The 21784-nt window shown below is 38.8% G+C and overlaps 3 protein-coding genes across 4 annotated transcripts; all 3 read left to right on the top strand.

The window, feature by feature from the left end:
- Positions 1-32: 32 nt before the first annotated feature.
- Positions 33-7245, top strand: pwp1 (PWP1 homolog, endonuclein). Its single transcript, XM_079624239.1, has 16 exons — positions 33-169; positions 258-440; positions 524-582; positions 883-1064; positions 1347-1432; positions 1621-1717; positions 2391-2501; positions 2617-2744; positions 4044-4108; positions 4195-4291; positions 4870-4931; positions 5019-5130; positions 5202-5292; positions 6273-6394; positions 6470-6575; positions 6688-7245. The coding sequence occupies exons 2-16, from the start codon at positions 375-377 to the stop codon at positions 6768-6770; spliced, it is 1467 nt and encodes a 488-aa protein (XP_079480365.1). The 5' UTR covers positions 33-169; positions 258-374; the 3' UTR covers positions 6771-7245.
- A 1233-nt stretch (positions 7246-8478) lies between these two features.
- Positions 8479-12199, top strand: mrpl42 (mitochondrial ribosomal protein L42). 2 transcript variants are annotated; one of them, XM_079623495.1, is made up of 5 exons: positions 8479-8789; positions 9023-9083; positions 10348-10432; positions 10517-10680; positions 12070-12199. In XM_079623495.1, exons 1-5 carry the CDS (start codon positions 8711-8713, stop codon positions 12113-12115), a joined length of 435 nt encoding a protein of 144 aa, XP_079479621.1. In that variant the 5' UTR covers positions 8479-8710; the 3' UTR covers positions 12116-12199. The 2 variants fall into 2 exon arrangements, with proteins under 2 accessions (XP_079479621.1, XP_079479620.1); XM_079623494.1 differs by having other exon boundaries at positions 8635-8789; positions 9020-9083.
- Positions 12200-12735: 536 nt separating this feature from the next.
- ube2nb (ubiquitin-conjugating enzyme E2Nb) lies at positions 12736-19874 on the top strand. Its single transcript, XM_079623012.1, has 4 exons — positions 12736-12872; positions 15326-15572; positions 17180-17320; positions 19171-19874. Exons 1-4 carry the CDS (start codon positions 12843-12845, stop codon positions 19215-19217), a joined length of 465 nt encoding a protein of 154 aa, XP_079479138.1. The 5' UTR covers positions 12736-12842; the 3' UTR covers positions 19218-19874.
- The last annotated feature ends 1910 nt before the right edge of the window (positions 19875-21784 follow it).

Genomic DNA, 21784 nt, shown 5'->3' with positions numbered 1-21784 from the left:
TAATAAAATAATAGTTGATATCCACACACACCACCATCTTATTAGTAAAATAATAATAATATGGAAGTAAGGGGACCCTACAACTGTTTGGTTGTCGACATTCTTCATAATATCTTCTTTTAAATTTAGCAGAAGAAAGAAATTCATACATGTTTGGAACAACATTAGGGTGAGTAAATAATGACAGTATTTTTATTTGTATGTGAACTATGCTAGTACTAGCATACATAACACACTAGCGCAACTTTCCGCTCTAGGCATTTTAATTTCTGCGGCCTGGCGCCACTGTGACGCCATCATTGCGCGTCGCGGTGACAACTGCAGCTCGGGGAATCCTCGTGTGTTTTATCATCATAAATCCGTACAAATCAACCATGAGCTCTCAAATAACTTGTGTCGGTTGGGTGAAGCGGGGAATCGCTAAAGAAACGCCTGATAAAGTGAGTCTGTCACGTGATTGAGTTTAAACTGGTTGTTTATGTGGCATCGCACACGTGTAACTCGAATACAATCTTTATTACAGGTCGAGTTGAGCAAAGAAGAGCTGCAACGCATCATATCAGAGGCTAAAGATGGGTTACAGTGAGTTTTACCTGCTCAGACTGAATCTGACACTTACTACTGGTTCATGTACGAGATACGTTACAGTTTAAAACTGGTTAACAATAATAATATTGTCAATATCAGCCTCTCAACCACCAGTGTTATTCCCATTTTACCCTGTTTTTCAATTTAAAACCTTTAAGCTGGCTGACTTTTTGTGATATAAACTTCATATTTGGTTAGGAGTTGATTTTCCAGCATTTTTGAGTGAAAATTATTTCATAAAATTGTGTATGTTCAGCTGTTTAATTTTAGGAAACCTCTTTGTGATTTCTCCAGGGATCATGATGAGGATGATGATGATGAGAAGGTTGATGAAGGTGTGGTTAGTGGTCTGGACATCAGTGAAGAAACATCAGCAACTCCGACTGATGCAGAAATAAAAGAGGAGAAAGATGCGAACGAGCCGGAGGATGATCTTGCGGAGTACGGACTAGACAAATATGATGAGGAAGACATCGGTATGTGATGAAGACACACATTATTCTTTCCCTGACTGATTCATCTGCCCTAAAGACTAAAGAGATAGTTCACCCACAAATGTAAATGATCCCATAACCCACAAGCCATCCTAGGTGTATATGACTTTCTTTTTTCAAACGAACACAGAGTTATATAAACATAATATTTAAGCTCTTCCTAGCTTTATAATGGGAGTGAATGGAGGATGAGATTTTGAAGCTCAAAAAAATTGCATCTATCCGTCATATTTGAAGATTTTCATCTCTTCTTCTCTTGTGCAGAGACATCTAATCTTGGAGACAGTCTGGCGGGACTGACAGTGTTTGGCACCAATGAAGAAGACCCGTACATCACCCTCAAAGACACAGTGAGGAAACACACACACACACACACACACACTCGACTTTATGAATGACATACTTTCTGGAGTTCTGCGTTCTCTCCGTTCTATTCTCTGTGTTTTCTGTCGATCTGATCGATCATCGCTGTCAGGTGTGTGTATGTGTGTGTGTGTGTGTGTGTGTGTTTACGTCTGACCAGCGCTGTGTTTTGTAGGATCAGTACGAGCGAGAGGATTTTCAGGTTAAAGCCTCAGATAACCTGATTCTAGCAGGACGAGCGGAGAAAGACTGCTGTAACCTGGATGTTTACGGTGACCACACACACACACACACACACACACAGTGTTGTTTTACCATCATTCAGATGCTATTATAGTTTTTCTTTAATATTTCTATTTTCTGTTTTCCTTTTAAAATGATAATTAGTCATTTTCTTGTGTGTTTTGTCATTTTTATTAGTTATTTTTTTACAATGTTTATTTATTGCGTTTTTATTTATTTAATCATTCGATAAAATAATATTCATTTTGATATTAATCAAGTAAAATTAAATGAAACCGAGAAATGTTTATGTCGTTTTTTAGAAGTTTGTTATAATTAAATCAAATTAATTAATTATTAATCAAGTTTAAATAAAAATGAGATATAATTTATTTAGAGTATGTCGTTTTTTTAAATCTTAGCTTTTTATTAATTAAAATCTATTTGATTAATTTGATATCAAGTTAAACTGAATGGAAATTAGAAATGTTGATATAGTTTTTATCAATTACTAAAATATATTTAGATATTAATCAAGTGAAACCACATAGAAATGAGAAATTTAATTAATATAAATTGTATTAATTTGATATTAACGACATTAAACTTAATGTTTCTTTGGCAACAGTGAGGTTAACATTTTATTTTATTTCAAGTAACACATTTTTAGTTTGTTTTAGTTCCAGTTATATAATAACCCTGAAGATCTGTGTGTGTTTCCAGTGTATAACTCTGAGGAAGACTCGCTGTATGTGCATCATGACGTCCTGCTGCCCGCGTATCCGCTGTGTGTGGAGTGGCTGAACTTTGACCCCAACCCAGAGGAAGGACCCGGTGAGGATTCAAACATAAAAATATCTTGTAATGCTGGAAAATTTGCTTTAAAGATTGAAAAAGAATGGGGTAAAGTGCACGATAAGAGTGTGTGTCGATGTGTGTTACTCTCCAGGGAATTACGCAGCGGTGGGAAACATGACGCCGGTGATTGACGTCTGGGATCTGGATGTCGTGGACTGTTTAGAACCGGCTTTCTCACTCGGGGGGAAGAAGAAGAAGAAGAAGAAGAAAGCTAAGAAGGTGCTTGATCCATCATGATACAGTGCATTCAATGGGCTTTATGCACAGCTGCACTACTTCCTGAACTTTAGCCAGCTACTTAGTTTCCTGTCTGCCATTATTGGACAAACTGATTAATCCAGGTGTGCCTGACCAACAACAACAATAATCAGACACACCTGGATTAATCAGTTTGTCCAATAATGGCAGACAGGAAACAAAGGAGCTGGCTAAAGTTCAGGAAGTAGTGCAGCTGTGCATAAAGTCAATCATCCAACTGGTTAATATCATTAATAACACCTCATAATTGCAAGTTAGAAACACCTTTTTTCACTTTATGTTGTAATGTCATACAAAACAATAAAAACAAAGGTAGCTTATATGATTAAAGTCTGAAGAAACTGAAGTTGCACAGGTTTTCTTCTCTATTGTGCCATAAATTCGAGAGAAACGCTTCTCGAACAAGAAGAAATGTGGGCGGGGCTTAGTTTTGTCTGTTGGGAATTGATTGGACGGGTGTGGTTTGCTATTGGCCGATCTCATGTGAGTGACATGTTAAGCCCCGCCCTCGTCATCAGAGAAGAGATGATGTCACTGCAAGAGGGAGGGGAAGTTATTCTGATTCAAGATTATGAGGAACATGAATTTAAACAAATGCTGTGCACGATAAACATTGCAATATTCCATTTTTAAAATAATTGGCCATTTTGATTTTTATTTTTCATGCTATTTATGTGCTTAATTGACCGTTCGCAGAGACCCACCCCCCTTAGTTACTGTTGCTATGTCCGACAAGCCACGCCTCTCTCACACACACACCATGTTCTCACGCAGTGAAAAACACATCGTGGAGCAGAGAGGACACTGACAACACACTGAGACAGGACAGACTTACTTGAGATATTAAACAGTCTCAACTTTCAAATTTGGTCATTTTTAAAATAAATGTAAACATTAAATACTGTTTTGTGGCTCTTTAATGTGTGTGACTGATCGCTCAGTTAAAGCCGCTCGTGAACCGATCATCTCTTCCTTCTAGTTCATTTATAGCATCAAATAAACATGAATGAACATCAGAAGGAATGTTGTTTTAACCGCGGAAAGACGTCAGTACACTCCGCTTCTCAAGTTCAAATCCTCCCGTGTTAATCTACTAACTCTCCTGACCGCTTTGTTGGACAAAATGGCGGATGGCGAAGTATGATTGGTCAGATCACCTGTCAATCAAACTCCCGGCAAAGGGTCAATTGAGTTAATTTTAGCGTTATGAATGTTCCACTGTGTAGTGAAATAGACTGTATAAGTGAGTTTTTTCCCCAGGCGGCGGAGCCTGTCGACGGACACTCGGATTCTGTGCTGGATCTGTCCTGGAACCGGCTGGTCAGGTGACATGTCTTCAGCTTTCCTGAACCTTTTTCCCTGAGCTGCTCTTCCTCGTGTGACTGATGGAGTGTTTGTGTTTGTGTTGCAGGAATGTTCTAGCGAGCGCGTCTGCGGACGAGACTGTGATCCTGTGGGATCTGGAGAAGGGAAAACCAGCCGCGACCCTCTCCAAACACACGGATAAGGTACAAACACACACGTCACGGCCTCTTCTGCTCAACCAGGCTGCGTTTATTTGATCAAAAATACAGTAAAAATAGTGAAATATTATTAGAATGTAAAATATCGGTTTTCTTTGTGAATATACGTTCAAATGTAATGTATTCCTGTAATCAAAGCTGAATTTTCAGCATCATTACTCCAGTCTTCAGTCACATGATCTTTCAGAAATCAGTATAATATGATGATTTTCTGCTCAAGATTAATTTGATTATTATCAGTGTTGAAAACAGTCGTGTTGCTTCATATTTTTGTGTAAATATTGTTTTTCATGATTCTTTGATGAAGAGAGAGCTCAAATCAACAGCATTAATTTGAAATATACTATTTTGTAACATTATAAATGTTGATTTTAATGCATCCTTTATGAATAAAAGTATTAATTTCTAATAGTTTGGTCACATACACATCATTATTTTGCATTATTGATCAGAGGATTGTACATATTTCAGGAAATGCTTAACCAACACCATTGACCAATCAGAATCCAGTATTTCAGGAGAGTGTGTTTATTCTGATCATATTCTCTTGTCGTCCGTCGCAGGTTCAGACGCTGAAGTTTCACCCGTTTGAGGCTCAAACTCTCGTCAGTGGATCATATGACAAGTAGGTCATGATGTCACCTGTCTATGTCTTGACCAATCAGATCGCAGCGCGACTGAGCCTGACCAATCAGAGCGTTGTGTGTCACAGGTCAGCGGTTCTGTACGACTGCCGTAGTCCGAACGACGGCCACCGGATCTGGCGCTTCAGTGGACAGGTGGAGCGTGTCTGCTGGGACCATTTCTCTCCGTGTCACTTCCTGGTGAGAACCTGAGCCGCTCGGGATGTTGAATGTGAACTTTGACCTGGAGTAATGTGTGATGTGTGCTGCAGGCGAGTACAGACGACGGCTTCATTTACTGTCTGGACGCTCGCTCGGATAAAGCCGTGTTCACGCTGAGAGCTCACGACGGAGAGGTTTCAGGTCCGTACAGTCGCTCCAAAACCTGAAGATTACTCTTTCCTTACTTCTAATACACATTAACTGACATGTTTAACAAAGAAATGCAACAAAATTACTAAAACTTTAACTTAAATTAAAATATCAATAAATAAAAACAACAGTATATCAATTACAATATAATAGCTCAAATATTCATGGTTACTATCATTAACTAAAAGTAAAACCATAAAAAATGTTTCAATAAAATGAGCATTAACTGAAATAAAATAGAATATGAAAAACTTTTTTCAGTTTAGTAAAAAATAATTAAGGAGAAAATTAAAAAAGTAAAACCTATTTTTTTTTTTATATATATATATATAAAAATTAAAAGTAACTAAATTAAAATAGATATATAAAATAATATATCAAAATGGGGGGAAATAATAAGCATTGAAATTAAAATTAAAACAGAAAATATACAAATAAAACCTATTCAAAATATAAAAAACATAGGCCTATTTCAGAAAGAAATTATAAAAATTAAGAAAAAAACTAAAACATTAAAATTAAACCAGATTTTTTTTTAATAAAACCTATGCAAAATGTATAAAAAACTGTAATAAAAATAAAAACCATGTAGACATATTTCAGAAAGAAATTATAAAAATTAAGAAAAACACTAAAACATTAAAATGAAACCAGAATAAAAATAAAATAATAATGTACAAATTTTAAAACCATGTAGACATAATATTGAAGTTGCTAAAACATTCAAATACAATTAAACCTATTCTAAATATGAATAACTATAATATTGATTTATTTTTTATATTATTATTTTATTGTTAATTTTTAATAAAACTAATAGTATATAAATGTACTGAGAACTTTTTTGCAACACTTCTTATTTTAGTTTAACTTGATGTACTAAAATAAAAATCACAACAACAACAAAATGATTTAAACTTGAACTAAAATGAAAGCTACCCCTGGTGACCCCGGTGTGACCTCTGCCGCAGGGATGGACCTGAGCAGTCAGATCCGCGGGTGTCTGGTCACGTCTTCAGCGGACAAACACGTGAAGATCTGGGACATTCTCGGAGACAAACCCAACCTCATCCACTCCAGAGACATGAAAATGGTAGAGTATCTCAGTTCTCCGAGCGTCGGGAGTGTGTGAAGTCCGGCTTTAACTCTCTCTCTCTCTCTGTGTCAGGGTGTGTTGTTCTGCGGCTCCTGCTGTCCCGATCTTCCCTTCGTCTATGCGTTCGGAGGACAGAGAGACGGACTGCGCGTCTGGGACATCAGTGACGTCGCTGCTGGTATGTGTATAACTGTGTATATATATATATATATATATATATATGTATTTAGTGTATATATACTGTATAGAGTCTCCAGTCTGTTGCTCACTGTGTTCTGTTGTGTCTCCAGTTGCGGAGGTTTTCGGCAGTCGGGAGCGCTTGGTGGCGGACACAGTCTCTGGAGCGTCAGGGAGTCACATGGAGGTTTCGTAACGGCAAACATAACCAGAGACTGAATCAATGGATCATGATGGATCACTGCGACTGAAAATATGCAGAACATATTTATGCCATCAGATGAAAAGATTCTCACTGTGTTTATCTGATATATGCGATATCTGAGATATATATATGTATGTGTGTATATATATATGTATGTATATACACAACTATATCGGTGTGTATTTTATATATATATACCGATATCAGATCTTTGCTGTTTGATGCTGAACAGATGCTTTCCTTTAAGAGGGAATTTTAAAATCTCCTCTAAGCTTGCGGATTTAACTTTCTTTCCATGTTTCCTCTTTTTAGGAAGTGTATGAATTATTATGATGAATAATTTGTAATACTGGTTTCCCATTTTTGGGATAATGAAATTGCAGTTGTTATAGGAATACCAATTAATAAAACTGTGGACTCCCAGAGAACTGCCTGTCTTTGTATTTCTCAAAGTTATCAAATGCTTTGATTTTTTTCAGAAATTAATAGATATTGAGGACCAATTAATGAAATATGAATTATCTCTATGGTGGTGGTTTTGCTGCCCTTCAGTGGGCAATTGTGGTACTGTAGGCTTTTAGAGGTTTTTTTTTTTACCCCCTTTAAAACAATTCTTCATAAATATTATGAATATCTGTCTATCTACCTCCGTCTGTCTGTCTATCTGTCTACATCCGTCTATCTGTCTACATCCGTCTGTCTGTCTACATCCGTTTGTCTGTCTACATCCGTCTGTCTGTCTACATCCGTCTGTCTGTCTACATCCGTCTATCTGTCTACATCCGTCTGTCTGTCTACGTCTGTCTACCTCCGTCTGTCTGTCTACGTCTGTCTGTCTACGTCTGTCTACCTCCGTCTGTCTGTCTACGTCTGTCTACCTCCGTCTGTCTATCTATCTACCTCCGTCTATCTATCTACCTCCGTCCGTCTGTCTACCTCTGTCTGTCTGTCTATCTCCGTCTGTCTATCTGTCTACCTCCGTCTGTCTATCTATCTACCTCCGTCTATCTATCTACCTCCGTCCGTCTGTCTACCTCTGTCTGTCTGTCTATCTCCGTCTGTCTATCTGTCTACCTCCGTCTGTCTATCTATCTACCTCCGTCTATCTATCTACCTCCGTCCGTCTGTCTACCTCTGTCTGTCTGTCTATCTCCGTCTGTCTATCTGTCTACCTCCGTCTGTCTATCTATCTACCTCCGTCTATCTATCTACCTCCGTCCGTCTGTCTACCTCTGTCTGTCTGTCTATCTCCGTCTGTCTACCTCTGTCTGTCTATCTGTCTACCTCCGTCTGTCTGTCCACCTCTGTCTGTCTGTCTATCTCCGTCTGTCTAGCTGTCTATCTACCTCCGTTTGTCTGTCTATCTATCTACCTCCGTCTGTTTATCTATCTACCCCCGTCTGTCTGTCTGTCTACCTCTGTCCGTATCTGTCTGTCTATCTATATCCGTCTGTCTAGCTGTCTATCTATCTACCTCGGTCTACTCTGTATCTGTCTGTCTATCTATTCGTCCATCTATCTATCTACCGCTGTCTCTATCTATCTATCTCCGTCTGTCTATCTATCTATCTATCTATCTATCTATCTATCTATCTATCTATCTATCTATCTATCTATCTATCTATCAGTTTCCTACCCGGAGGAATATTAGTGTAACACACTCGATTTCTACCGCTAGGAGGCGCTCTAAAGTTCAAATGACTGAATTCCCAGTTGAATTTCATGCGAATCCTCATGGCATATATTTAATCGAATTGTCAGACAATTTGATTTATAACCACAACACTAAACGAAACGCATAAAATAAAAAATAAAAATGTTTGATCCATAAAAACATGTATTAACGTCACAAAACCGTTGTGTTCCTCCCACTGCGGACTCCGGCTTGTCTTTAATTTCTCTTCCACCGGTTGAGTTTGCGAACGGAAAGCATGGCGTCGGGTCACATCAGCAGGATCGCTAACCTGTTTAACCGAGTCAATACTAGCAGAAATATAAAACAAATCAGAGGTGAGCTCTCTCCTACAGAAAAAAATACATTTTCTTTATAAATAATCTGAAGTGTAGCTATTGTAAACGCTGCTAACACAGTCACAGTAAAGCACTGTGTTATCCTGTATAACCTACAACACTGACATGACACCAGACAGTATTATGAGTGATTTTGTGCTTGTGTGTGTGTCTTTATTCAGTTCAGAGGTTATAAGAAGGGACTAAAATGCACTGTTTCTCATTCTAAGCAGGAATCTTTGTGTCATCTCACAACAAGTCTACAGTTAGAGGTCCATTCAGTGCCGACAACAGGTCAGTGTTTATTATTTAAAGGGATAGTTTTCATTTGAAATGAAAGTACTGTCATTAATTACTCGCCCTCATGTCGTTCAAAACCCGTAAGACTTCCGTTCATCTTCTGAACACAAAGGAGGATATTTTATATTAAATCTGAGAGGTTTCTGTCCTTCCATTGACAACCTACGCAACTACCACTTTCAAATCCCTGAAAGGTAGTAAATATATTATTATAGTAATCCATGTGACTCCTGTGGTTTAACCTCAATATTATGAAGCGACACGAGTGTTTTTTGCGCTAAGAAAAAACGTAATTTACCACTATTTACAAAATATGAATCTCTGAAGCACATGCTCTCGTGAACATGCGTTGGGAGATTCATATTTTGTAAATAAAGTGTAACATTTTTTGTTTTTTTGCACAAACAAAGCACTCTAAATTTGAGGTTAAACCACAGGAGTCACATGGATTACTTTAATAATGTCTTTACTACCTTTCTGGAGTTTGAAAGTGGTAGTTGCATAGAATGTCAATGAAGAGTCAGATTTCATCTAAAAGATCTTCATTTGTGTTCTGAAGGTCAACGAAAGTCTTACGGGTTCTGGATGACATGAGGGCGAGTAATTAATCACAGCCAGGGGCGTAATTTGTGGGGGGGTTGGGGGGGACATAACCCCCCCAATATTTAAATCTATGCATTACAACCCCCCACAACCCCCCCAATATTTATACCATGATCACATGAAAACCCCCCCAATGTTCAAACCAAATCTACACCCTTGATCACAGTACTTTATTTTTTGGCATTCTTCATAAATGCGCATTTAATTTGATACACAGGTGAAACTTGCAAAATTAGAATATTGTGCAAAAGTTCATTTATTTCAGTAATTCAACTTAAAAGGTGAAACTAATATATTATATAGACTCATTACATGCAAAGTGAGATATTTCAAGCCTTTGTTATAATTTTGATAATTATGGCTGACAGCTTATGAAAACCTTTTCACAATATATTTTAATTTTGGGGGTTTTCATAAGCTGTAAGCCATAATCATCACAATTATAACAAATAAAGGCTTGAAATATCTCACTTTGCATGTAATGAGTCTATATAATATATTAGTTTCACCTTTTAAGTTGAATTACTGCAATAAATGAACTTTTGCACCTGTATATTATGATGCATATGCAGTTATTGTACGCCTCTATCAGATAAAGTGTTGTTTTGTTGCTCATAATGAGCCGTTTACCTAAAATGTGTCATTTGTGTTTCAGTAATGTAGAGATCGCAGTGACGTCCGATGGAAACACAATAGTGTGTTACCATCCGACAGAAGACGTACCCTATGAGCTCACGCAGGTGCAAACTCTCTAAAGTCCTCACGCAAGCAGAGCTGGAGTGTTTGTGTAATGATATATAGTGATGTTTGTGTCTCTGTTGCAGGCGATTGCCAGACCCGACGCCATCAGTGATCACGCAGAGACTCATGAACAGGTGCTGAAAGCCAGGCTCGGGAAAGAGATTTTAAATAACAAAAAGGCCCCGACCATCGAGGAGCTGAGCAAGATGTTCTACACCACCAAACACCGCTGGTATCCCGTCGGACAGTGAGTTTGCCTCCGGTGCAATGCAAAAACACGGCTCAGGTGTAGGTGTTTATTTTCGGTGGGGACGCGTACCCACCCGATTTCGAGTCATTTTGTACCCACCACCTTTTTAGGGTTGCTAGTAGGGCCGTAACGATACACCAAACCCACGATTCGACTCGTATTATCACGATTTTTTGGGGGATTTTTCGCCCATTTTGGTGACCCGTTCATGTAACATGTAAGAGTGGCGCTGCCAATAAAGCACCTAAAAGCTGTCACAAAGAACCGGCAAAAGTAATGATTATAAATATGTCGGTAACACTTTACAATAAGGTTCATTAGTTAACATTAGTTAACTTCATTAGTTAACATTAACTAATAATGAACTGCACTTATACAGCATTTATTCATCTTTGTTAATGTTAATTTCAACATTTACTAATACTTTATTAAAATCTTGTTAACATGAGTTAATGCACTGTGAACTAACATGAACAAACAATGAACAGCTTTATTTATATTAACAAACATTAACAAAGATGAATAAATACTGTAACAAATGTATTGCTCTTTGTTAGTTCATGTTAGTTAATACATTAACTAATGTTTAATAAATGAACCTTATTGTAAAGTGTTACCAATATGTCAAATATAGCAAGGAGACATTTTAATTATTTATTAATAAACGAGTGTTTTCTGTGTCGGCTGCAAAGATGAAGTTGACGATGCTGACTCGCGATCTTCGCAGTCGTGAACGCGGCAGAGAGAAATGCACATTTCATACAGATTACATTTCGTTTTGAATTGTTCTGTTTAAAAGTATGATTTCAAGCGTTCTGTAGATAATAGATATATTTCTCAGGTCTGTGAGGCAAGTAGGCTGTGCTGAGTTTCTGTTAATTTATGAGACGAGCGCCAGTTCACGCGCCGGCGCCTCCGTGTCGTCGTGATATCTATTCTGCTTTACTTATTATTTATTAAATCCAGGCAATTGGTTGATGAAACATTGATCAAAATGAAGATACAATTCATACAAAACGAAATTCACTTTAAAGAAAGGCTTTGTTGCTTTCTGATTGAGGTCTCTGTGACTTTTAGTGCCGATTTCAGAGCGGTGACGTTCGTAACGAGAACTGTCACGTCCGTAACATCGTTTTTTTCCTCATAAATGTGAACACGAAAAATAAATTAGAATGAATATTTTATGTTCTGTGGAGAGCATAGCTTGGAGAGCTTACATTAGTAAGCTACAGGGCATCGTCTTTCAAAACTTGACCTCCGCGAAAGAGGGAAAAAAATTAATGTCCCCAGCACATTTCTAACCAAACTGACGCCTATGGGCTGAGGGCTCAGGTGTAGAAAATGCTGTTGCTGTGCGTATGAACTGGTTTGTGTTTTCTTCCTCAGGTATCACACCAGACGCAGAAACCCAAATCCACCCAAAGACCGATAGTTCTGGATGGTTTTCCTGTCTTCTCTGATGTTTGTTTTGAATTGGATTCTGCTGTGCATGAAATAAACCCTTCCTTCTGCTGTTGCTGCTCTGTGTTGTGCTTTATCATTTCCTCACGGGAACTTCTAAAATACCGTAATTAAAGCAATTTAATGGTGCAATAATGAGTGCTGAAACTCAAGAATAAATTGCTGTTTGATCGAATGTTGTTTAAAATAAATGCAAACATTTTTTTTTTAATTGCATTTAATTACGGTACTTCAATGTAGTATAAATGTAAATTTTGTACTGTTTGTGACGAGATCAAATTATTAGATAATTTATTTAGGCAAGGCAGATTTATTTATATAGTACATTTCATACACAATGGTAATGCATTACATAAAACAAACTTTAAAAGAATCAAAATAAACAGAACAGATGCATAGAAAATAGAATTAACAATAAAAAGTCAAATTAATGTATTAAAAAATAAAAACGGGGAAGAATACATCAAATGATACAATAAAAAATTCCGCGGGGAGGAAAGTATAAATGTACATTATTCGAAATCCACATACTAATTAAAACAAGAGACAACGTTAATTTCCCAGAAAACTACATTTCCCAGAAAACCCTTTGGAGCGGATGGTGACGTGTTTACCGGAAGACTTGCGCGCATGCGCTGTCAACCTCAACGCGAGGAGTAGGGAGCGGGCCACGGTGTAAACCGCAATAATAAAACAAGATGGCTGGATTGCCCCGCAGAATTATTAAGGTATAACTCTCATAATGTTTCTTTTGTGGGTTCCGCTGGGCAATTTGTACGCGCTTTAAAAACTACGCGTTAAAAATAAATGTAAACGGCACGTGCTGCTGGCCCGAGCTCGCGCTGCTGCAGGGTGGCTCCCGCGCGCGCACTGTTTTTAAACATGCACGTTTCCTAAAATAAGCGCAAATAACCTTCGTAAAAAAGAGCAACATGGACCAATGTCATCAGATATGTGTGTTTTGTTAAGGAGCCAGTAATCTGAGCGAACTGCGATGCTCCTGTCACTGAGTGATTCTGGGTGTGTTTAAAGCCTCTGCATGACACATGAACATGTTTACAGATGCAGATCTCGCGCGCTGCGGTGGGAAACACTGGAGAAATGTGTGTTAGTGTTATTATTTGCATGTGGGATATTGTGTTCTGTAGAGCAATGTGAGTTTACATGCGACCAGGAAATGAATTCAGACTCATAAAGTAAATATTTGATTATTTAAGCACGTTAAGATTATTATTTTCCTGATACCTTCCTAATTTTGCATCGTCACATTTTTGATTGTCATCCAGTCTGATCCACACTGCAGCTTATTCTGGCCAAGAGCCGCACACTTAGTCTGACTGACGTTTAAAGAGACCAAGAGTGCCATTTTAGGGTTTGTGTTTCTTAAATGGATTATAACATACTAATAGACCGCTATAAATCATACATTTGGTGTCTGTAGTAAACACTGAAAGGGTTGCTATAAAGTATGCATGATTTATATCCAAACAGTAATAATAATGTCTCAGACATAAGTCGAAATGTGCAGTTCTGCTTCTTAAAATCCCAGCAAACACAGAATGTTCCCCTAACGTTAGTATTTGGTTCCCATTTGGTTATTGTTTTGAGAACCCATATAATAATGCTTCTAGGAATGTTCTTTTTTGGTTTTATTTTTTTGCAACCATAAAATAACGTTCCCAGAATGTTGCAGGGGTGGTTGTTTTTAAATAACTTATACAGAACGTTCTCTAATGGTTATTATTTAAGGTACTATACGGTTATCCGGACCACACGATGGCCTACCCCTAACCCCGCCCCTAAACCTCCCCGTCACTGGGGTTAAGACCAATCATACGATGGCCTAGCCCTAACCCCGCCCCTAAACCTACCCGTCACTGGAATTAAGACCAATCATATGATGGCCTACCCCTAACCCCGCCCCTAAACCTACCCGTCACTTGGGTTAAGACCAATCATACGATGGCCTACCCCTAACCCCGCCCCTAAACCTACTCGTCACTGGGGTTAAGACCAATCATACGATGGCCTACCCCTAAACCTACCCGTCACTGGGGTTTAAGACCAATCATACGATGGCCTACCCCTAACCCCGCCCCTAAACCTACCCGTCACTGGGGTTAAGACCAATCATATGATGGCCTACCCCTAACCCCGCCCCTAAACCTACCCGTCACTGGGGTTGAGACCAATCATATGATGGCCTACCCCTAACCCCGCCCCTAAACCTACCCGTCACTTGGGTTAAGACCAATCATACGATGGCCTACCCCTAACCCCGCCCCTAAACCTCCCCGTCACTGGGGTTTAAGACCAATCATACGATGGCCTACCCCTAACCCCGCCCCTAAACTTACCCGCCACTGGGGTTAAGACCAATCATACGATGGCCTACCCCTAACCCCGCCCCTAAACCTACCCGTCACTGGGGTTAAGACCAATCATACGATGGCCTACCCCTAACCCCGCCCCTAAACTTACCCGCCACTGGGGTTAAGACCAATCATACGATGGCCTACCCCTAACCCCGCCCCTAAACCTACCCGTCACTGGGGTTAAGACCAATCATACGATGGCCTACCCCTAACCCCGCCCCTAACCCTACCCGTCACTGGGGTTAAGACCAATCAGGGATGACTATACGGACTATACGGGACTAAAAGACACACGTGTGGTCCGGTTAACCGTATAGTTCCTTATTTAATTAGGCGTCTATACATCCCTCTTCCACGCCGCTTATACTACACTGGGTCGCTGGATGATTAGTGACGTACAGCAGGGGAATGAAATCGGAGTAAAGAGGCTTGGGGAATGTTCTGGGAACGTTGGAATAACGTTAGAGCAACGTTCTACAACAAACCAAAAATGTTAAAATAACTTTTCCTGACTAACCAAAACCAGATCTTTAAAAAGAACGTTCTGGGAACCAAAAATTGTTAGCTGGGAATTGGGAAATGGTTAGCTTGCTACTAAGTTGATGCCTTTTAATGGACAAACTTTATTAAATCCAAGTTTTTAATTGTAGCAACAACTCAATACCTTCTAAATGCACTTTGTTTCCAGGCAGATGAAACCCAATATTGTATCTGAATTTTTACATCCACATTTATGCATTTGGCAGATGCTTTTATCCTATGCATTCGAACCCATGATGACCTTGTGTTTGCTTCTCCCTCTGTAGGAGACGCAGCGCTTGATGGCGGAGCCTGTGCCTGGAATCAAAGCAGAGCCGGATGACGGGAACGCTCGATATTTCCACGTGGTCATCGCCGGTCCGCAGGATTCGCCCTTCGAGGGGGGGACGTTCAAGCTGGAGCTGTTCCTCCCGGAGGAATATCCCATGGCGGCTCCGAAGGTCCGATTCATGACCAAAATCTACCATCCCAATGTGGACAAACTGGGGAGGATCTGCCTGGACATCCTGAAAGGTGCTTCATCTGATGCTGTTTTGGGCTGTATTATTATATATATTATAATATAATATTCATAATAGTCTGAGTTTATTGATCCTTTGGACAGAATATTAAAAAATCTTGCACGGTTTGTATCATATTTGATACATCAGGCTTTAATGGCTCATATAATATGATATAGTGGGAAAACAGGTCTTGTATTCAGAGGATCAAACTGAGCAAAAATATGCAATTTGCTGCAAATACTGATATTTTTATGGACAGAAAGTAAAATGAATGAATGATATTTGTAATGTTAATCAATGTGGTGTTTATAACTGACATAAAATGTATATATGTGTCAGTCGTCAATAACAAGTCTTATTATAAAGCTTAGTTTTATGATCAAAGCTCTGTCGTTTTAAAACATATGATGCAATGATGATTGACCGATGAATAAATAAACCTTCCTCGGAAGCCTGATGATCATATTTAAGACTCACAGATTTAAAAAAAAATGTAAAAAAGATGTATCAAGTAAACCTAATTCCTGGTTCAGATTACACGATTTTGACGTGTCGTGGACAAGAAACATGTCAGACTACACGTTGCTTACATTTACATTTACATTTATTCATTTAGCTGACGCTTTTATCCAAAGCGACTTACAATTGCTATATATGTCAGAGGTCGCACGCCTCTGGAGCAACTAGGGTTAAGTGTCTTGCTCAGGGACACATTGGTGTCTCACAGTGGATTCGAACCCGGGTCTCTCACACCAAAGGCATGTGTCTTATCCATTGCGCCATCACCACCACCGACCAGCCATCGCGTGCCGTCTCTCTCACACACACACACACACACACACACACACACACACATACATACATACATACACACACACACACACACACACACATTCACTCGCACACATAAATACGCACACACACACACTCGCTCACTCACTAGCGCACACACACACAAACGCACACACACTCTCTCGCGCTCACACACACACAAACGCACACATGCTCACTCACGCACACACATGCTCACTCACGCACACACACACACACACACACACTCTCGTGCTCACTCACTAACACACACAAACGCACACATGCTCACTCACGCACACACATGCTCACTCACTAACACACACTCTCGCTCACTCACTAGCGCACACACACTCTCTCGCTCACTCTCGTCGTGGAGGACCGGAAAAAAAATCAAACATGCTAGTCTTTTTGTCATGATGTCGTGAAGCATCGCAGACACGGGTCGGTTGTCGCCCACTGTGACACACACACTGTACGAGATGAAGCGATCGAATATTGTGTCCTGATGCCCGTTGTCGTTTACGAATCCCCATGACACCCGACGTCAAACGCATCGTGCCAAAATCTAACTAAAAATCAAAATCTACTTCATAAGATTTCACAGCAAAAAGCTGAAGGATGACGTTTGTACAATAATACTAAAAGGTCTTATAATTGCTAAAAGTCTGAACTGTCAATCAAACAGAACGACTGGAGAAGATTGTGTGCGACTGTTTTTTTTAGCAAAGTTTTGATCCTATTAGAGGCTTCTATGTATGAAATACGACACGGTAAGCTTTACATTGACCTCTTCCTCTCTTGTAGACAAGTGGTCTCCAGCTCTCCAGATCCGTACAGTGCTTCTCTCTATCCAGGCTCTCCTCAGCGCCCCGAACCCGGATGATCCGCTGGCCAATGATGTAGCCGAGCAGTGGAAGAGCAACGAGGCTCAAGCCATTGAAACCGGTGAGCAGCGCTCAGCAGCGTTACTGTGGAGATATCACCACTGTGCTATTTTTGGTGTGTGCTGTTTGGTAGAAAAGTGGATGAATCTCACACAAAAAACAAGTTCAGGCGACATTTCCCCCAGGAAAAAATAATGAATCCTATTTTAGAAACATTCATGTTTTTTTTTCATTTAAATTAGTCGGATTTTACTGTTAGGTTTTGTGAGATTCACCCAAATAAAGTAAATCTGATATTAATTGCTGTTCTTGAAGGTGTTTGAGCTTTTCAAGATTCTACATTTATTGATAAGGTAAAAAAAAAAAAAAAATTACATTGCCAAAGCATTGGTTACATTTAATTAAATATTCGGTAACACTTTATTTTACACTGTCCTTGTTACTACATATGTTACATGTACTTACCGTAGTAATAACAGTAAATTATGCATAATTACATGCAACTAACTCTCAACCAAACCCTAACCCTATAGTAAGTACATGCACTTAATTCATATTACTCAGCACTTACATATATAATTACACTGTAACAATGACACCGTAAAATAAAGTGTTACCAAATATTCTAATATGGTTGGTTTAGATTTAGCTTTAGCTTTCAGAGGTTAAAGAATAACAACAACTTTAAGCCTGGTTCACACGGGACGATTTTAAAATTGTCGGCCGATTTTCCAAACCTGAGAGACCCCACACACGGCGATAAAAAAATCACGGGTCTAACAGTTTTGGTTGAACAGTGTGTGGTGCGCAACCACACGGCAAAATCAACACATCACACACCAACCGATTTGACTCCCGAGCATTCCCAGGTCAGACGGGAAATCTCGCAAAATCCCTCGAGATCAAACGTGACTTCAGAGTAAACAATCATGGCGGACGAAGAGGATGCAATGGCGATAGTTTGTTTTTAACCGACAAAAAACTTTATCAAAAGAAAAGGCGACGGTCAAAGAAGTGGAGACTTTCCGGTGCGCCATGCCGGCGGCTGTTTTGATTTTGTTTCCCGGTGCTTTCTCGCCGCCTCGTCACCTCGCTTTCTGATTGGCTACACGCTACAGTCCACAGGCTGCGTGCTCGTTTGTCCCCGGGGGACACCACACGCGAGGAGAAATCAGGCCAAAAAATCCAACATGTGAGATCGGAGCGGTCCCGACGTCCTTCCGAGCAGACGAGAGCAGTCTTAACACACCACACACGGCAGGAATATCTGATCAGATTATTTTACCATAATCGGAGCTTAAGATTGTCGGAAGGGGGGAATCGGGGCTAAAATCGGCCTAATTATCCTGCCGTGTGAACCAGCCTTTAATGGAGCCAGATTAATATTTGATTATACATGTCATCCTTCAACTGCCTTTTATTGGTTCGAAATAGCAGCGTAAGCTTCCAGCTTTACAGTTTCTGATAATTACTGTACAAAACTCCCATATTTTTAAATGTTTTAAAAGTTTTTTATCTTGGTTATACGAACGTTTAAGTGAACATTCCATTTGATCAGTTTGCATTTCGGAATGTTACTTTTAGAATTTTCTCTGAACGTTCCGAAACAAGCAGTAACATTAAAACATGTTAGAGTAACGTTCATTTAAAATCTTTTGGAGAAAAAAAAAAACATTATATAAATGATATTTGTGTGCTAACGTGTCGAGAACATTACTAGCGTTGATAAAATGTTCTATTAATGTTACTGGAAGAACGTTTGTTCATAACTTTGAAAGAGTCTTGCCAGAACGTTCCGTTAGCTGGGATAATAAAACCATAACAATGAGAAGCGAAAGATTAAAAGTGCACAACAGTTTGTTTTGTGATTTAAATGTTGTTCAGTGTTGATGTTGTTCTTTTCTCTCGCAGCTCGAACATGGACCCGGCTTTATGCCGGCAACAACATTGAAGTTTAGAAGAAGGAAACGGTGGCATCACGTGAGAGAAGTGGAACAATCTCCTCCTGTCTTCTTTTGCATTTAAAGAACACTTTCTCAGACAAATTAAAACAGCAAACGAAAAAAATTCCGATTGAAAAGCATCTACTGCGGCCGTTTGGGTGGTTCAGCTCAGAGCTAATGTTCGCTCCACTATATGATCTCTCTGCTTCTGGGTTCGGCCAGGAAGTGATGCGTGGTCACTACACTGGACCCTGTCAGAATGGGTAGTACAGTGTCTGGTACAGTGGATTTCACTGGATCCAGGCCCTACACCCAGGTGGATGGTTCATTTTTGTTAGTTAGTTTTATGTTACGGGGCGTAGAGGGGCTGTTAACATGGGTTGCATATATGCTGCTTCTTGGTCAGGGACAAAATGATGTGAATTTCTTTCTTTTTTTAAACCTTTTCCTTTCTTGTGAAACTCTTGAGTTCATTAAAAGCATGTGGTGAACCCGTCTAAATCATGGCCTATCTGACAGAACCTGCTCTGACGCTGTTGTGTTCCAAACAAAACGTGTGTGAGTGTGCGTGTAAAGCTTTGTGTTTAGGCCGGTGTGGAAAATGTATGACTTGTCTGGGAAAATTAAATCTGTAAATGTTCAGTTTTAGTAAAAATATTTTTTGTTATGTTATTTGGTTTGTTCTCTTTATTACTGAGGTTTTTTTTGTGCAATGTCATTGAAGCTTGATTGTTTTTTTGCCACATAATTACTTTTTATCTGACAATTCTGTGTATATTTCACAATGCTGACATTATTTCTCACAATTCCAAGTTTATAACTCACAATTCTGACTTTTTTCTCATAAACCCTAGACATGAAATCACGATTCCGAGAAAACAATCAGAATTGCAAATTATAAAGTTGGAATTGCGAGTAAGATTTCACAGAATTGTGAATTATAAAATCTGAGTTTTCAGGATAGTGAGTCATAAAATAAAGGTAATTGCAACTTTATTTCCCGGAATTTGGTCTTTATAACTTGCAATTGTGATTTTATATCTCAAAATTCTGAGGAAACGTGTCAGAATTGTGAGATATAAATAAAAATTCACAAGTCTTGACTCATTTTCAGGCAATTGTTTTGTTTATATCTTGTGATGGTGACTATCTTGTGAGATTATCTCACAATTTATACCTTTATCTTGCAATTGCGAGTTTATAATTCGCAATTCTGACCTTTTTTCTCAAAATTTTGAGATATAAATAAAACAAAAACAGTTTAGGTCAAATAATTTCATAACATGAATGCCATACATACATACATACATACAAACACTGCCTTACTAGTGTGTTCATGTGAAAGTTCACTTGTGCAAATAGTATAAAAAGGAGTAATGTAGTAGGCCTATATTTTCAATATTTGTATATACAAAATGATAGGCTTAATATACATTAGTAGATATGAATCCTTTAAAGCTTTAAATGAAAAAATCAATACAATTATAAAAAGAAAGTTCTGTGGTAATGTCTTTTTTACATGCTAAAATAGGACTCAGACTTCCACTGCATTAGAGCCGCAGGATTTATGAATCAAGTTCAGTATTCGTATCTCTTATCTCTGTTCTGTTCCACGCGACTTGGTTTCGACAGGTTATATAACTGTCTCGGTGGTGCAGAGCTGCAGTTGAGGTTATTCCTGCACTTACGACAGCAGGAGCGAGGGTCCTGTATGTTTGTGTCTGTCTGCAGGCCGTTTAGATGATTGGGACATCGAGAGCAATCAAAACGGCCTCTTGTTTCTGTCTTCTCATATCGAATGAGCCGTTTGTTATGTCTGCAGTGTCCGAATGGCTACCATTACGGGATTTCTAAAGACATTGAGAGTATAACTTGAGTGTTTGTATACGGTCACAAATAGAAATGATTACTATTTACTATTTAGTCTGTTTGAGCGCTGTCAGATGAATAATTGTGACCAGTAAACCTTCATATACATTGTTTAGATGGGAGCTCATTTCTGAATTTACAAATACAATTTTGTTTGGGAGAGACAGTAACTCTCATTTAGTGTTGTCTAAATGCTAGAGGGAAATGCTGGTGTCGTCACATTTTTTTTAATTTCAGTACCGAAATTGGTACTTTTGACAACACTACTCATTGCATTTGCGAGAAAAAAAGTCAGAATCGCAAGATATAAACTCACAGTTGCGAGAAAAGTCAGAATCGCAAGATATAAACTCACAGTTGCGAGAAAAGTCAGAATCGCAAGAAATAAACTCGCAAAAAGTCAGAATCGCAAGAAATAAATGAGTAATTGTGAGAAAAAAAGTCAGAATCATTAGTTATAAACTCGCAATTGCGAGAAAAGTCAGAATTGCAAGTAATAAATTCGCAATTGTGTTAAAAGTCAAAATCACAAGAAATAAACTCGTAATTGTGAGAAAAAAAGTCTGAATCATTAGTTATAAACTCGCAATTGCGAGAAAAGTCAGAATTGCAAGAAATAAATTTGCAATTGCGAAAAAAGTCAGAATCACAAGAAATAAACTCGCAATTGTGTGAAAAGTCAAAATCACAAGAAATAAACTCGTAATTGTGAG

The sequence above is a fragment of the Phoxinus phoxinus genome (genome assembly GCF_949152265.1).
Source record: "Phoxinus phoxinus genome assembly, chromosome: 9".
NCBI classification, from domain to species: Eukaryota; Metazoa; Chordata; class Actinopteri; order Cypriniformes; family Leuciscidae; genus Phoxinus; species Phoxinus phoxinus.
This window is presented reverse-complemented; position numbering and strand designations above follow the sequence as displayed.